The sequence below is a fragment of the Mixophyes fleayi genome, chromosome 9, assembly GCF_038048845.1.
Source record: "Mixophyes fleayi isolate aMixFle1 chromosome 9, aMixFle1.hap1, whole genome shotgun sequence".
Taxonomy (NCBI): Eukaryota; Metazoa; Chordata; class Amphibia; order Anura; family Limnodynastidae; genus Mixophyes; species Mixophyes fleayi.
In genome coordinates this window covers 119,472,296-119,490,035 of record NC_134410.1, presented here as the reverse complement: position 1 = coordinate 119,490,035, position 17,740 = coordinate 119,472,296, and the positions used below count along the sequence as shown (strand labels likewise).

Here is a 17,740-nt window from a genome sequence, read left to right as displayed (position 1 = left end):
AGCTCTCAGGAGCAGGGCCCTCTTTCCTTGTGAGCTCCTTCTACTATTCCATCACCCTCTGTACCTCTTGGCCGGCTTCCCTAGCTCTGTTTTCTTAAGCTTCTGCCTACTTCTCGCTGATTTCTACCATCACTTTCACTCATTGTCCCAGAAATAATTTGATTTGCATTACCATGTTACGTGTGTGTGTGTGTGTGTGTGTGTGTGTGTGTATATATTTATATATTTTTGTTCTTCATATTTTGTTCTTTATGTATCATGTTGTGTCAAGGGTCACTGTTTTCTGTATATGTCATGTACGACACTGTGGATCCTTTGTGGCGCCTTATAAATTAACGATAATAATAGTGCTTGGGTGGAAGATAAAAAGACTGTCTGTTCTTGGGGACGGGCGACCGATGCTAGTTAGTTGGCCGGTGACTAGGCAGGTGAACTTGGTCTAGCTAGAGCGAGGAGAGCAAGGGTTCCCTGGTGTCATCCTGACACAGCGTTCAAAATTGTAGCTTCATCAAGTGTGGGGTTGCTCTGGTCTCCTCCCACAGTCCAACAGGTAGGTTAATTTGCTGCTCACTATAATGGTCCCTAGTCTGTGTTTGTGTGTACTAAGGAATTTAGATTGTAAGCTCCAATGAAGCAAGGAGTCGCTTGTATGACTACATATTCTCTGTACAGCACTGCATAATGTTTGGCAATGCATAAATAAATTATAATAATATTTAAGTTATTGTAGGTAGTCATTTTGAGTGTGCTCTGTATTTCCACTGTATTGTCATTGAAATTTTTTGGGGGGATAGTTCCCATAAATTTCATGAGTAATGCACCTATAAGTGCAGGAGGAGAACACAATATTTGTACAGCATGGAGCGCACCACGTACCCCCGTATAGTGATGCTATTAAAGACCCTTCCTGAGTTACCTCCTGATTACCGTTCAGCCAGATATCGTTATGTTTCACTTGTTACATTCTGAAACACTAATATAGATAGTTTTCAGGTTCATTCTGAAGGTTCAGTAGGAGATTATACACGTTCTACCTGTTGTTCAGTAAGTTGAAGAGTGACTGAAGCCTCTTTATTCATTGGCATTCTGACCACACGAAATCTGGGCCAGTAAACTTCAATTGCCCCAAGTCAAACAAAACACAGCTCCTGTTTGAGCTAATAAAGTAAACCATACGTATGATGTGCCCCAAGGATACGTTGCCCCGACATAAACAACATATGTATTGCTAAACAGTTCAGTGTGCTCATTTGTATGATGGTATGCATTCATATTTTATATAAGACTCCAATTGCGTTGATATTCAACACTCTCAAGAGAAATAGCCCAGAGGCTACAGGATGTCTGTAGTGACACGGTGCATAATATATCCAGATCCGCCGCACCGTTCTGCAAAGCCGTACACTGACTCCCCTTATCCTGCAGAACCCAATAACTCACCCTCACCTACAAAGCCCTCAGCGGCACCCCCTTCATACATTCTGCCGCTACCCACCTGTGGGATTCCCTATCATGCCCCATTAGAAACTCCCCCAGTCTTTAAATCTTTACATGGTGTTCGAAAAATCTTTATACTGAATACAGAACAAACTAATACAGCAGATAGTGCCCTATATTCAGATATCAACGAAGAGACATTCTTAGGTAAATTAAACACATTTATTAGACAAGTATTTTAAATTAGTACAAGTAAGAATAGAGAAGGTGATGGAGGTCAGAATAGGTGTAGCCTGTTATGTACTGATTTGCACAGGCACAGTAATGCCAACATTCATGACTTAAATGTATAATCTTCCTTATTTTAAGATTTAACAGCAGCTTGATTTGTTCAGGGACGCCAAGGTTTCCGACACAGCGCACAGGGTTACATTGGTGAAGGAGCAGACGTTTACCGCCGATGGGTGGAGTGATGGGGTTCCCTGCTAGGTATGAAGCAGGCGCATCAGTGCAGAGTTTTGAGGAGAACTGCAACAACGGCTTTTAATTTTGCAGAGTGCGATTATTGAAATGGGATTGAGGAGTAGAGAGAACATATTTAAGAGCGTTCCTTGACGTGCGTAAAGGTGCACAGCCGTTTCCACTCTGCAAAAGGATTGGATTTTTGTGCCCACTCTGAGATTGGGTCTTATCCTTTACTTATAGGTTACACTTTGCACCCTCCAGTTGTATTTTGGCGTAGAAATGTCCAATGCACCACATTCACTATAGTCAATCCTGGATGCACTTCTAGATGGCGGAGGCTTCTTCCGGGAGCTGAGACCTGCACCTTGGTATGTGTTAGATGGACAATCTGGGCGTATCTGTGCTGCACAACCATTATGCGTCATAAGCAGAATATTGGTATTTACCATTTTCCCTTGTATCTTCTTCTGGCTGCTGTTAATGATTTATGAATCTGGACTACCGTGGCAACCACAGTCACATGACACATGATGTAGTGAGCAGAGAGCCATTGCAATACCCTTCTGAGCTCTGTCAGCACTGTGTACTGTGACACACTCCTACTCCCCCCTCTGCCATCACATGACACACTGAAAGCTGCGATCTTGTGTCTGTGCAGCAGACTGACTGTGTCTGACTCTGGTAGCCATTTTTGTTTGCCAACCAGAGAGCTTTTGAAAAGGAGACAATGATTTGTAGGAGGATAGCTAAGAAAATTGAAATGCCTGAATAAATAGGTATTTAACTTGCTATTTAGAAAATAAAAATAAATATAAGTGAGTTTGTTGCTTTAATTTTTTTTTTTTTTTAAATATCCACAAAAGTGTACCCTTAGACACAACGGGGGCAGCAATTTTGAGAATGCCGTGCCTCAGTCACGTCATTGATGCCTATAAATTGTTAGGCTGCCCTCTACAAAATGTTGATTTAGCAAAATGGCCGCCTCCATGGCACATGGGAGACAGGTACACTTTACGTTTCAAGGAGATCCTGCACAGTCCCACCTGTCTCCTGATCCTGAGGCTTCTCCTTGGCAGTTTTGTCTCTATTTGCCGTAGCCAGCTGCCCCTCTCCGTGCACTGCACCAGGCTACGTCCCCTCGCTCCCATCAGCAATAATTAGCCTTGTAAGACTAATGGAAAAAGTCATGTCTAATTACCCTGTTGAAGGCCCAATTATACTATTAACGATTGTGGGTTTTAAGCTAATAACGTGGGGAGCCGTCTCATTTGCATAGCATTAAGTTAATTGACTTGGTAGCTCCGGGGCGGATGCTGCTACAGATAGCGAGATTTCATTACGAAACGGATAATGATGACTTGAGAGGAGACCATTCACCTGACAGTTTTATTAATTAACGGCTATCTTGTTACTCGCAGTGTCAGAGCTCTCTCTAAATGCTCCCTCCAGTTCCCCCCCCCCCCCTTTTTTTTTCTGCTCTTAATGAAAACCGAGATAACTGTGCTAATTGTGGCCGGTAATTAATTATAAAGGGGAGGCTGCCTTTCTAATCTAGTTTTACTCCTGGACGGGGTTAGCAGCTGTTTGTGAATAGGCCAAAGGATGTTTGCAGCCCCGTGTCAATCTTTTGCTAATGCAAACAGGTCTCGTTTTACGTATTTCTGGAGCTCAGATCACCTTTGTCATCTGAAATGTTTAAGATAAATCCATCCTGCCCGGTGCATTGGCTTATTTATAAGAGCCACTAAAGTGTTATGGTGGAAATAAGAAGCTGCTTTTGTCATCAAAGAGTTAAAAAAACATGGATGTCGTCGGGTTTTCTTAGTAGAGACAAACGTATTATCCTGTCTCTGAATGGACTTATTATATATAATCTGATGCTTTGTTTTGTTGGGTTTTTATCCATTTAACCTCCATGTTGTTTTGAAAGTTTTCTGTTATAAAAGTATTGTAATGTCTCTGAAAATACTGGTATATTTCATTTTACTTTATTTAACAATATATAACGTTACAACAGATCCACTTGGACAGAGCAAGTTAGATAATTTTCACACTGAAATGAATATATGGACTTAAAAGAGAGAAACCAACGTATGGTTGTTGGAGAATGACCTGGATACACATTATCGGGGGGGGGGGGGGGGGGGGGGGGTGTATATACTTTTAAGATGACCAATGATGTTTAGGTCTGGTCCATCAGCCTAATTGGTGAATGTCCAGTTTGGCCACGCATAAGGATGGGCTATTGGATAGATTTGGTTGTTCGGCCGTTGGGTTATACGCCTGGATTACATGGTATCAGCCAGTGAACCTCAGATACACAGATTGCAGACGTTGGTACTCTCAGGAATATTAACTCCGCTCACAATGCTTATTTTTTTTATTTTTATATTTGCAATTTGTTTTAGACCTGTGTCCTGTTTAGTGTTAATTGCAGACAGTTTAATTCTGTTACGACAGCTTGACACATTGTTGTCTCATATATCTGCTCCCTAGGTCTCTTACATGCTCCCCATGTCTTATATGCTCCCATTGTTTCTTACAGGCTCCTCAAGTGTCTTATATGCTCCTGTGTCTCTTATATACTCCCATTGTTTCTTATAGGCTCCTCGTGTCTCTTACAGGCTCCCCAAGTATTTTATACGCTCCCCATGTCTCTTATACGCTCCCCATGTGTGTAATACTCTCCCTGTGTGTGTAATACGGTCCCCATGTGTCTTATAGGCTCCCCATGTGTCTTATAGGCTCCCCATGTGTCTTATAGGCTCCCCATGTTCTCTTATAGGCTCCCCATGTCTCTTATAGGCTCCCCATGTCTCTTATAGGCTCCCCATGTCTCTTATACACTCCCTATGTCCCTTATAGGCTCCCCATGTGTCTTATAGGATCTCCATGTCTCTTATAGGCTCCCCATGTGTCTTATACACTCCCTGTGTCCCTTATAGGCTCCCCATGTGTCTTATAGGATCTCCATGTCTCTTATAGGCTCCCCATGTCTCTTATAGGCTCCCCATGTGTCTTATACACTCCCTATGTCCCTTATAGGCTCCCCATGTGTCTTATAGGATCTCCATGTCTCTTATAGGCTCCCCATGTGTCTTATAGGATCTCCACATGTCTTATAGGCTCCCCATGTGTGTGATACGCTCCCCATGTCTGTTATAGGCTCCCCATGTCTGTTATAGGCTCCCCGTGTGTCTTATAGGATCTCCATGTCTCTTATAGGCTTCCCATGTGTCTTATACACTCCCTATGTCCCTTATAGGCTCCCCATGTGTCTTATAGGATCTCCATGTCTCTTATAGACTCCCCATGTCTCTTATAGGCTCTCCATGTGTCTTATACACTCCCTATGTCCCTTATAGGCTCCCCATGTGTCTTATAGGATCTCCATGTCTCTTATAGGCTCCCCATGTGTCTTATAGGATCTCCACATGTCTTATAGGCTCCCCATGTGTGTGATACGCTCCCCATGTCTGTTATAGGCTCCCCGTGTCTCTTATTGGCTTCCCATGTCTGTTATAGGCTCCCCATGTGTCTTATAGGATTTCCATGTCTCTTATAGGCTCCCCATGTGTCTTATACACTCCCTATGTCCCTTATAGGCTCCCCATGTGTGTGATACGCTCCCCATGTCTCTTATAGGCTCCCCATGTGTCTTATAGGATCTCCATGTCTCTTATAGGCTCCCCATGTGTCTTACAGACTCTCTATGTGTCTTATACGCTCCCCATGTGTCTTACAGGCTCTCTATGTGTCTTATACGTTCCCTGTGTCTCTTGTATGCTCCCCATGTCTGCTCTCTAGGCCCCTTATATGCTCCCCGTTTCTGCTCTCTAGGGGGTATATTTCCTAAACTACGGGTTTGAAAAAGTGGAGATGTTGCCTATAGCAACCATTCAGATTCTAGCTGTCATTTTGTAGAATGTACTAAATAAATGTTAACTAGAATCTGATTGGTTGCTATAGGCAACATCTCCACTTTTTCAAACCTGCAGTTTAGTAAATATACCCCTAGGTCTCTTATACACTGTCCAAGTCATATATATTTATAAATGTCACTAGTAGCTGTTACATATAAAGCAACGTGTATTTTGGGACTCATGGACTGATGCTAAATTGTTGCTGTAATTTCATTTAAACACATCCTCCCAACGGGTTAATAATTTAGTTTCTCTAAAAACGAACACCACCCCCCAACCCTGTGAAGTCATCTCCCACAATGAGTGTCAGCGAGATGTAAAACAAAAGACTGTCGTATGCTGGTGCCTTTTAATCATGTAATTGCAGAGTGACATTTAACACTGAGGCTTCCTGTTACCCTCCAGTTTAATGAAGGGTGGAGGATCCCGCACATCACATTCCCTCCGCGCCCCCCCCTCCTGCCCCAGAGCAGGCGGCCTTCTGTGGAAAGAGCACTTTAACTACACCAAAGTTTGGCCGGGCTTCTACATATTACAGCAGCAACACGAACACACACAATTGAAGTATTTGAAAACAATAAAATATGCATGGCTATCGGTGACAGCCCCATAAAGTCAGGCAATTAGCGGTGTAATCCAAGAGGCTTCCAGCAGATCAGAATGGAGCCCGCGGTTCTCTATTAGTTAAATGCATTTTGTAGGTCCTCATTCCATCAAATCAACTAACACTTCCTTTAATTGGCTGATAAATTATACAGCCGCCCGCATTATAATTTAATAACTCGTAAACATTCCTAGGGCCCGCTGTAAAGTCTATATCTTGCTCATTAATTCTTTAATTTCAGCTGATGGAAGGGGAGATGGGAAAGCGTGCGTGTACAGTCTGCCTGGGGCTATGAAGAAGGAAGAAGGAGCTGGGAGAAGGGGTGCCCTTTAAGGGGTTTTTTTTTTTTACTTATATTTTTTTTTTATTATTATTTTTTACATCTGTCGGAAACTCAATCTTTAGCCTGTCACCGGTAGCAGGCTTCCCCCCCTCCCTATTCAAAGGCTGAGTGACAGATTCCTACCGAGTCTTGTCAAACTATCTTTAAACATCAAGCCAGCCAGTAAACAGAACCCAATGTATATTAAATCTTGTTATATCCCCCCTCCCTTCCCCGTTCTACCACTCCACCTCCGCATCTCCCCCCCCAATTCCTACACACTCTGTCCCCATGAATATTTCATGATAAGGAGCATAAATATTAATTCTAATAGCTCAGTATAGTAGTTATTATTTCTGTTTTGTGACAAACATGCATAAAATATTCAGGATCCTTTTTATTTAAAAAAATAAATAAAAAAAATCACATTTACACATTTGATTGTTGAAATGATTCCCTCTATCCCGGGGAGTTTTTTCGGGACTCCTGATTCTGTGGTTAATTGATGAATTAAATGGAAAAGATATTTTGTAAATGCTATTTAGCCGCTTGCGTCATTTAAACGAGACGTCGGAACTGATGGGGCACAGAATTAAAATCCTTGGCAGCGTTTGAGGTGATGTAGGCGATGCAGCGTTTTAATGAAGTGGGTTGATAAATGTGTGTGATCTATAAACTTATCGGATGGCACTGTGGCACAGTGGTTAGCATTGCTTGGTGTGTCTTTCCTACCAGTGCCTATCTCTGTGGGGTTTGTAATGTCTCCTTGTGTACACCTGGGTTTCTTTCAACTGCTGCAACTACACAATAGTCTCCTACTCTCCCGGGAGATTCCCAAATTTCCGGACTCCTAGGAGAGTCGGCTCTTCTCTATCTTGAGAATGGGATGAGGGTTGATTACGCCGCCATTCGAGTAATTGCTCAGAGGGGATGCCATGATAAATGTGAATAGCATAACTACCCCTCCTCCCTACTTGCCTCTTAGTTTTACCCTCCGTAATTCCAAAAAGTAGGCAAGTGTCATCAGCTATTTATATAGCACCACTAGTTCCGCAGAGAACTCATCAGTCTCTGCCCCATAGGAGCTTACAGTCTAAATTCCCTAACATATACACACACACACAGACAGAGAGAGAGAGAGGCTAAGGTCAATTTATTAGCAGCCAATTAACCTACCAGTATGTTTTTGGAGTGTGGGAGGAAACCGGAGCACCCGGAGGAAACCCACGCAAACACGAGGAGAACATACAAACTCCACACAGATAAGGCCATGGTCTGAAATCAAACTCATCACCCCAGTGAGTGAGGCAGAAGTGCTAACCACTGAGCCACCATGACTTACACCCACATTCCAAAACATGCTGGTATCTTAATGATAGTTTGTACATGTCTGTGTGGTAGAGAATTTAGACTGTAAGGATGTGAATAATTAAATATTCTCTGCAAAACTGCTAATATGTTGACTTTATGTAACCTAATAATAAACCTGTTTGACAAGTTATTTTAAATATCTGTCTTAATCCACTCATCTAGGACCATGATTCTTCCAAAATAACTTTCCCAGGCAACATTGTTCTGCCTGAGCTATTACTAAACTACAACTCTCATCCACCGCAGTCAGCTGGGTCTATCCTGGTAGCGACACAGTAAGACGGTGAGACTCCTACAATGGAGTCTCTTATGAGTATTCCCAGCGAGAGTCTGTACGGCGTCTCCCCCTATTAATGTGTAGGCAGGTCATTCAATCATAGAACCACTGTTTGTTCACAAGAATATTAACGGAATGCAATCTAACATAGATAATTGTCCTGAGACTGCCATCGTTTGTTTCTCTAAGTACCAGTTCTATATAGGAAAGGCGTCCAATTCATAGGAAAAACACTGTCGTATCATTATACTATAAAACTTAGCATATATATATAATATATATATATATATATATATATATATATATATATATATATATATATAGTGGATTCTGAAATGTTTATTATTAGAATATGTTCATAAAAAAGGAGAGATGGACTTGGCTGAACAACACTGTGCTCATCTGTCAGTCTGTATGTACTCAAACACCCATCAGCTCCCATTGTATTAAAACAACTGTAAAGTCTAGAGTCCTAGGGATATATTTACTACAAGTTAACCCGTGCATGATACTCATGCATTCTAGTCAAATCAAGCTACTTAAGGTGTTAAAAACTCCCCACTGTCACCCCCGGCAACCACCAACCACTCCCAACTGTCACTTCTCCTTCAAGAAATATATATTATTTTTTTTTAAATCTTTATAAACACTTTTAACAATCAACAAATTAAATGAACAAATTAAAAACATCTTAGTATACCAAATTTCAGCCCTTTCTGAATTTTTTTTTCCACACACACTAACGGGCATATTCAATTCCGATCCCGATTCACGGGATCGCGCCGGAACGGCTGCGAACCTAATCCGCGGTACCGCAATAACGTGGATTTTCGTTCGCAGCCCATAGGGCTGCATACGAAAATCCGCGTTATTGCGATACCGTATTACCAGCAGTAGTGCGGATCGGATCGGAATTGAATATGCCCCTAAGAATTTAGTGGGTCAGTGTATAACTCCGCCCAGCAGGTGGCGCTGCAGCTTGGTTTTATTTTTTCCACACACAGACAGACTAACACACGCCACTAGACATTTATATTATAGAAACTGCGGGATCGAAAATGTGTCGATGTTGCCTATAGTAACCAATCAGATTCTAGTTATTATTTATTTAGTACATTCTGCAAAATTACATCTAGGGGTAAATGTATCAAGCTGAGAGTTTTCTAGTGGGTTTGAAAAGTGGAGATGTTGCCTATAGCAACCAATCAGAGTCTAGCTGTCATTTTGGAGAATGTACTAAATAAATGACAGCTAGAATCTACGGAAAACTCTCAGCTTGATACATTTACCCCCTAGAATCTGATTGGTTGCTATAGGCAACATCTCCACTTTTTCAAACCCGCAGTTTAGCAAATATACCCCCTAGAGACTTTTTTAATACATTGCAGACCTGTGGATGATGCTGACTTGTGCCTCCCGCACATGTGACGGTCACTTTCATTGTCTGTGATTACCATCGTGACTCTCCATAAATAACAAAAGCAGCAGTGACCTGTTAAAATCTGGATTATATCTAAAAGAAAACTCTTGCAAATTAATGTATGTTTAATATGGAATCTCTGCACAATCCTGGTGCTCTTGTCAAATGTAAGGAAAATGGAAGATTTCTGTGACCAATTCTGAGGCGGCTTCTTATAAGCTCTTTTTATTTTACAATAAGGTGGTACATTACTTCTTTAATAGATAGATATATATATATATATATATATATATATATATATATATGTTTAATTTTGACCCTTGGAATTTAGAACATAACATTGATTCAGTCGTCTGAGTCTGCCTCTTGCTGTAGGTTTCGCTGGGAGAGATTGTGCTTCCAGTATAACCATCGGCATCAGCCCCTGTCTCATTCATTTCCTCAGTAATGTGAATAATGGTGTCTTTTTAGCATATAGATCTCAGTCATCTAATCACATCCCTTCATGTCTCTCCCGCTAGGGTTTTCTTCCTGGATATCCCAGACGATGTCGCAGTGGAGCGTCTGTCTCTACGTATGACAGATCCCGTCTCTGGAGAGAGGTTGGTTGACAGTTATTGTTTTGAGACGGTCTAGTCCCATCCACCCACACAACCAACATGTTCTGATTGTAATAAGCTTATACACGGCCTGACATGATTATGGCCCCACGGACAAGCCTTGGATCAGCGCTCACACAACCTGCCACCTTGTGATTCTCAACATGCCAAAACTTTCTCACTTTGCCTGGGAGGGAGAAAGAAACAGACTGGTTTTGTTTCCAGCAATTGATTCAGTTTAAAAGCACAAAAATATTTTCTCATATGTCGTTTTTTCAGTCAGTTTATGTTTTTTTTTTGTTAAATTATTCTGCCTAACATTAATGTTTTTTTTATATGTAAGTTTGTCTTTCAGGTTACACTTAATAATAGCTATTTTCTCCAGTCAGAATACTTTTATAAACTGTCCATTTTGATATTTGCAAAGTCATGTGACTGGCGGCCATTTTGCCTAACTGCTCACGTTAACTACAGTAGGTCATTCAGTATAAAATGTTAATTAGGATGCATCTGATCCAGGATCTGTTTGGGAATTTTTCCAAATCCCTAAGGGTTCAAATGGGCATTATTTGAACTCTGTTTTCTTTAACCTAAAAATTTTTTAAATAAAAATAACATCAATTAGGTCATTCCCCGACCCCCAGTTAATTGCATTATGCACCTAGACCATCAATGATGAGATTTGATGAGAAATTATTTCAATTGGAACTGATGATGTCAATGAAGTATTAATAAGGCACTGCTTCCGGCGATGTGATTGGCTCTATTCCCGAGACTTTTAGTTCAACCCACAAAATGGCTGCTTCCACTGTGTGAAGACAATAGCAGCTCTATACTAGGTTGCCGTCAATCAAGACTCAGGCTAAGCAAACCAAAATAGCTGCTGAATGTTGGTGACGTTGGAAGTAAATACAAAAATTTTGCCAAGGGGTCAATTAAAATGTAAAAAATTAACTTTTAATTTGAGATGAATCTATTTTGGTGGATGTAACATCCTTTAAATTGTGTTATTGGCCTAAGCTGATTAGCAGTGTGGTTCTTCCACCAAATGAGGTGTAAGACAACTGTGTGTTATTGTGCAGGTATCACAGCCTCTACAAACCAGCTCCCAGAGTGGAAGTCCACAAGCGTCTACAGCGTAACCCGGCGGACTCTGAGGAGAAGGTTCAGGCCAGGTTAGACATGTATCACGCCAATGCCGACGACCTGGAGGAATTCTACGATGACATCTTTCATGTTAACGCTGATCAGGACCCCTACACGGTGTCTGAGTTCATCGAGAGCTGCGTGGTGAATCCCCTTCCCAAGAGTGTCCCTGAGGAACGGCCGCTACCCTAATCACCGTCAGCAGATGCAGCACCGCCGGTTAGCTGGTGTCCTAGAATATGTCTTTATTTCACCCCGGGGTGCCGTGTCTGTCTGTTCTTAACTCCTGTTTATTCACCTGGGTCACACTGCAATTGTTGCCTCTCACAGACGGCTGTTATAACGAGAATTAAAATAAATCTCCTAACAGATCGCTTTCCAGATGTGGTTTCATTGCAGTTTTCAGTCTTCTGCGGCCATAGAATTAAACCGGTCTTTGAACTAGAAAACAACGGCCTCACACATGTTGTTTAACGTGCTGGGGGTACAACACTGCGTAGGTGGCAGGAAGGGACTGGACCACATGGTAATGGCTGCTGGTACTACAGAGGCAGGTCTGTCAAGGTCATTCATTCATTAAAATGTCAGTTCTGAATGTAACTTCCTTTGATAACAAACAGCCACGTTTCCATAATCGTGGCAGTCACTGGTAGTGAGCAGACTCGAACTGTGGCGTTATACTGAGGTATGAAATACTCCATAGAAAGTATATATCGTAGTGTACCCTTCACCAACACACAGTGCAGGCGGCCATTTTGGACCAGTTACTGACACACAGTAAATTGGCCATTTTTGTTGTCCAAACTAAAATACAGATGCCAACAAAATGGCTGCCTCCACTCTGTGTAAGCAACTGGTCCAATTTTTTTATTTTATTGTAACAGTGCACATTTACAACTGTATGTACTCCTCTAAAAATCAACATCAAATGATATTGTCTGATAGGAATTAGAGCAGATCTGGTGTGAGGATCAGTTGCAGGTAAAACAAATCTGCATCCTGGTGTCCCAGCTTTAATGACCAAACTTTAGGAAATTTGTATATGTGGAATATTAGCATTAATACACTAGGAACGAAAGAAACAGACATTATTTCAATCCCATAACTCACAACATGATTTTACACCTAGGGGTGTATAGAAAATCACCTTCTCGCCTTACTCGTTAAGGCCGTTGGGCGATGCTCAGCTACCTCAGCGATAATGGCTGGAGAGGTAGGAGGTACCTTATCGATTCGCTGGTCTAGTCTCCAAGGATAGGCGGAGGGGTGGCCTTTCAGGTGCACTTTGTGAACAAGGTATATAAATAGTTAAAATAAATTAAAATTATCAGTAATTGAAAAAATGCTTTATCCTTAATATAACACACTGCTGTTTACATAGACTTTCCCAATCTTTGTCCGGTTAACATGTAACTATTTCTGAACTTGTCAGTAAAGAATAATTTCAAGAATTGTCAACCCTGGATTGTATTTACATATATGTATTATCTGGTGACCCTCTGACCCAGTTTATAACTGTCCCTATTTTCAGGGAGATAGTCCCAGGCTCCAGAGGTTGTCCCTGTTTTTTCAATATTGACCAAGTGCACAATAACATAATGATTCTTTATATAGCACATTTGTCCCAATAAGAAATCATCCGCATCAGTCCCTGACCCATTGGAGCTTACACTATAAATTCCCTACCACACACGTGACTATTATCTTACTGCTATGTTTTTGGACTGTGGGAGGAAACCAGCACAAACACTGGGAGCACACACAGACTCCACACAGAGAGAGCCAGGAATTGTACTCATGTCCCTAACACCGTGAGATAGCAATGCTAACCACCGTGCCACCGGGCACCTCTTAAATTTAATTCTTGGTAACAATTTCTATTCTCTTTATCTGTTGATATCTATTGAAGTATTTGAAGTATGTTGCAGAGAGACATCCCCGAGGTGCTTCCATGCCCCGGCTCGCCAGCAACGTGCCCCATGGATGCCATTTTAAATAGAGATGCTCACTGACTCCCGTGAACTGGTTTTAGTTTTGGATCTGGATTAGCTTCGTGTTTTGGTATTGGTTTTGGTTTTGCTCAAATCCCATATTTTTGCTCTTTTTTTGTTCCTACATTATTATTAGCCTCAATAACACTAATTTCAAGTCATTTGCAGTCAGTTTTAACCACCTCACAGGTCACAATATTATCTTCATACACTTTCGGACAAATACTGCAGCGACCTGGCTGGATGGTAAGCGACAGAGCAATGACTCAAACACACGGCAGTTCCTAGCACATCTAGGGCACATTGGCACACAGCAGTGGCAGAAAAGAAAAATGGTGCAAGATGGAATTGTTCTTGGGCCCAACCTCCCTCATTCACCATTATGTTGGATCTTAAAAAGGAATCCAAAACTCACGAGATCCGACGACGTAACAATGACGTTTTGCCTCGTTTTCGATTCCGAGGGTGCGCGAAAGTACCGAGCCGGCTCGGATCCCCTAAGTTCGGGTGTGTTCGGTTCTTGAGTAACCGAGCCTGAGTATCTCTCATTATAAATGGTTGGCACCTAAGTTCTGACAGTGGCTGATGACCTTGCGGCCCGGTGATGTATGTGAACACCGGCTCTGTCAGACAGAGACAACCTGGTGGTTGGCAGAGGAGACTCGCACATACCTGTACATCCAGCAGAAACCAAGTACAGCGCTTGTAAGTCCTGCTGGAGCGAAGGGCCATTTGCTTCATTCATTTTACTGATTAATATTCTCTCTCTCCTCCTTTGTCTGCTCTGTGCATATCTGCACCATTATATTAGTTCCCCTTGAGTGGCTCAGTGGATAATGTGAGCCCTCTAGAGGGGGGGGTCTGCTGACTTGATCTCATTGACATGCATTGTGAAGTGCTCTCCTTGTAGTCTGGGGTCAGAGGTCACCCCCCTGAGGGTTTGTAGTAGACCCGGGATGAGCCGCGGATGCGTTAGCAGTACATGCTAATACACTTGTTCTATTCTCCCTCTGCAGCGATGCCATGGATAGCAATTCATCTAATTACCACAAACAAAGCTCCTCAACGCATCTCTCGGCATTGGAAGATCACTTAAAAAGGAACACTACTGCCGCCATGTTGACCTCCCGCGTAACGCCAACTACATAATCATTATACCTTTAAAAACATGATTGTTCCCTTGCAGCAGTCTAAACTTTATATCATTTTTATTTTTACTATACTACTTGTGTTGTTTTGTAGACAGGAAACTATATTTTATTTCAAATTCAATATTGACATCATCAAATATACGAACGGATAATGTCAGAAATATGAATAAGGTTAAAGGATTAAAGCCGAACATCAGCTAAAATAATAAATGATATCAATAAATTCTCTTTATCTCCTGCTAGAAGTACTACAAGGGTTCAAAGCCAAAGATCCCTACAGTACGGAAGTTATACCCCCCACCACCACCACAAGAGCCTGGAGACTAAGGGAACTATAAAGGCTGAACTGAACAGTTATTTATGCTGCCGACTGCAGTCAATATTAGTTGGGGGCAGAGGGATTATTTACACAGAAAATATGATTTTCTTGGAAAGTACATTAAGTAGTTTCAAGGTTATTTTCGCTGGAAGATACGCATCACAAGAGAGAATTAAGGGAATCTTAGTGATTTACAGAGAATTCCGTCATTTTCAATTAATGTAGTAACTATCCGTTTTCTATCGAGGATTTTTGTCATGATGACAATAACAGTGGATCACTCTGCAAAAAACGTACCCAAATGAACAGGGGAGCGATGCTGCTTTGGAAATAGATTGTGTGAGTGTCACTATACAACAGCATTCATCCGACCAATGGCAATGTAGTTTGATGCATTGTTGCTCTGAACAAATCTTGCTTTTGGAGCCCATTGGAACTCTAGGTGGAACCCAGGGGTCTATTTAACAAGCGTAAAAGCTGGCAAAGGCTCTCTTCTTTAACAAAGGGTTAACGATGGAGAATTCATTGATTTCTCCATCCTCAACCTTACCACGGTCTTCATACACCTCTATGAGTGCAGTGGTATTGTTTAATAAGCAGGATGGCGTTACTTGACTTAAATATGGAATCCAGCTGAAGCCTTCGCCGGCTTTGTCGGATTCCTAGGCGGCCAAAGCACTGTATACATTCGTTGCCATTAGCCCTGCATGCGTATAGCACATTATCCATTCTCCAACACCTACAAAAGTGAATAAAAAGGAGCATTTGCGCAACTAGAAGTGTATTGTGGAGTTTTTTTCCATCAATAACCTTTACTGTGTTTGAGCACTACTTACAGCTTCTCTCCTTCATTCTTTACTCTTCCATCTCAGTTACTTTGGCCAGAGATTACACTACCAGCAACAACACACCCATGGGTAATCCTAACTACCATGATCAATAACCCCGTACCCACCCAGGCCCTGAATTTGTCAAATTGAACAAAAAAGTAACATAATTTAATAAATAGTAATATAAATACGAAAATGTTTAATTTGTCCAAAACTACTTCTCAGGTAATGACGCTTCCTCTACTTTGAAATATAAGAATATTATTTGGCCTGGGAGCACAAGATTTTTTATAAAAGCTTCTTCATGACCTCTGCTATCATTGTTCAGTATATATCTTTTAAGATTTATAAGAGACTTATAAACTGGGACATTATGGAGGGGAGAAGGTGCAGGGTAATTTGGATAAGAAAGTCTAAGTTGTACGCTATCGCTTAAACTTATTCTGTGTTGCTGACGTCTCCTGGTTACCTCAGTGTAAGGCTCCTTATAAATAAATATTTATTAATGATTTCGGAGAGGCGGCTCTGCTGCCAGCTGTGTGCTGATAAGAACCAGTTGATGTACGGAGAACTTCTCCTACACAGCCAGCATCCCCGAGCCTTTGTCTGCAGGTAACATAAAAGCCTGTAACGTTGCTTTGCCATCTCATACACTGAGGGATACGCTGATCTTCTGTCAGATATCTGCATCCGCTGCCTTTTATGTGGAAATGTTGCCTTGAAGTCCTGGTGTATAAGTTGATTCAGTTCTGGGAAGAACGGATTCCTTTTTATGTTGAAGCTTCTGAGCGTCTGTTCATTCTCCCGTAGTCGCGGATGTAACATACATACGTTTGTGTGTGTGTGTCTGCACGGGTTACTCAGAAGCTGGGCTGGGGGGGCAGAGGGACATCTGGCCCCCGGGCCGGTCCCATAGTGGACTATCTTGGGCTGGGTCAATGGGCCACCTGAATTTTTTTCCTTTAATATAGGCTCCTCGAGGCCCCCCCGGGGCTAAAGCTTGCCCGTCCTCCCCTGGGGTTACTACATTAAATACACCAATCTAAATAAAGTTTGAACTGTCGCTGTTCAAAACCGCCTGGCTGTGATTTTCTCGTCTCTTCTAAATCTTGGTTAACGACTTTGATTGTACACAATAACTTACCTGTATATGACTAGTCCAATGTTGGCTAACCTGTGACACGCCAGGTGTTGTGAAACTACAAGTCCCAGCATACCCTTCCAGCAATAAGCTGCTATATATTGGCAAAGCATGCTGGGACTTGTAGTTTCACAACACCAAAGGGTATATTTACTGACCTGCGGGTTTCAAAAAGTGGAGATGTTGCCTATGGCAGCCAATCAGATTCTAGCTGTCATTTTGTAGAATGCACCAAATAAATGACAGCTAGAATCTGATTGGTTGCTATAGGCAACATCTCCACTTTTTCAAACCCGCAGTTTAGTAAATCTAGGCCCTGGAGTGTCACAGGTTAGCCATACTTGCCAACTCTCCCAGAATGTCCGGGAGACTCCCGCATTTTGAGAGAGTCTCCCGGACTCCCGGGCGAGTGTGGCAAAATTCCGGATCTGCCTAGTGGGCAGAATTAGGTCACAAACGCCGCGATTCCTGGTGAATCGCGGCGTTTGGCCCCGTCCTCGATGTCAAATGACGCATTTTGCGTCAAGCCGTCACGGGGGCGGGTCCAAAATGACGCGGATTTTGGAGGCCCGCCCCCCATGACGCCCACCTCCCTCGCAGGCTCCCGGATACCAACATTGTAAAGTTGGTAAGTATGAGGTTAGCCAACATTGGACTAGTCTGATATGGTTTAACTCAGTGATTGGCTACATGTTCATTCACAAACTGGTCATTTTGCTAAATAACAAAAATAAATTCTCTACA

The 17,740-nt window shown here is 42.1% G+C and overlaps 1 protein-coding gene across 7 annotated transcripts in view; it reads left to right on the top strand.

Annotated features, from left to right (window-relative positions):
• Nucleotides 1–11,933, top strand: part of AK8 (adenylate kinase 8) — a 187,380-nt gene extending 175,447 nt beyond the window's left edge. For all 7 annotated transcript variants that reach the window (XM_075185309.1, XM_075185307.1, XM_075185306.1 and 4 more), the window contains 2 exons: nt 10,341–10,421; nt 11,501–11,933. In XM_075185309.1, coding sequence (XP_075041410.1) covers nt 10,341–10,421; nt 11,501–11,756 — 337 coding nt within the window. In that variant the 3' untranslated portion in view covers nt 11,757–11,933. The remainder of the gene's footprint in view (nt 1–10,340; nt 10,422–11,500) is intronic.
• Nucleotides 11,934–17,740: the final 5,807 nt, after the last annotated feature.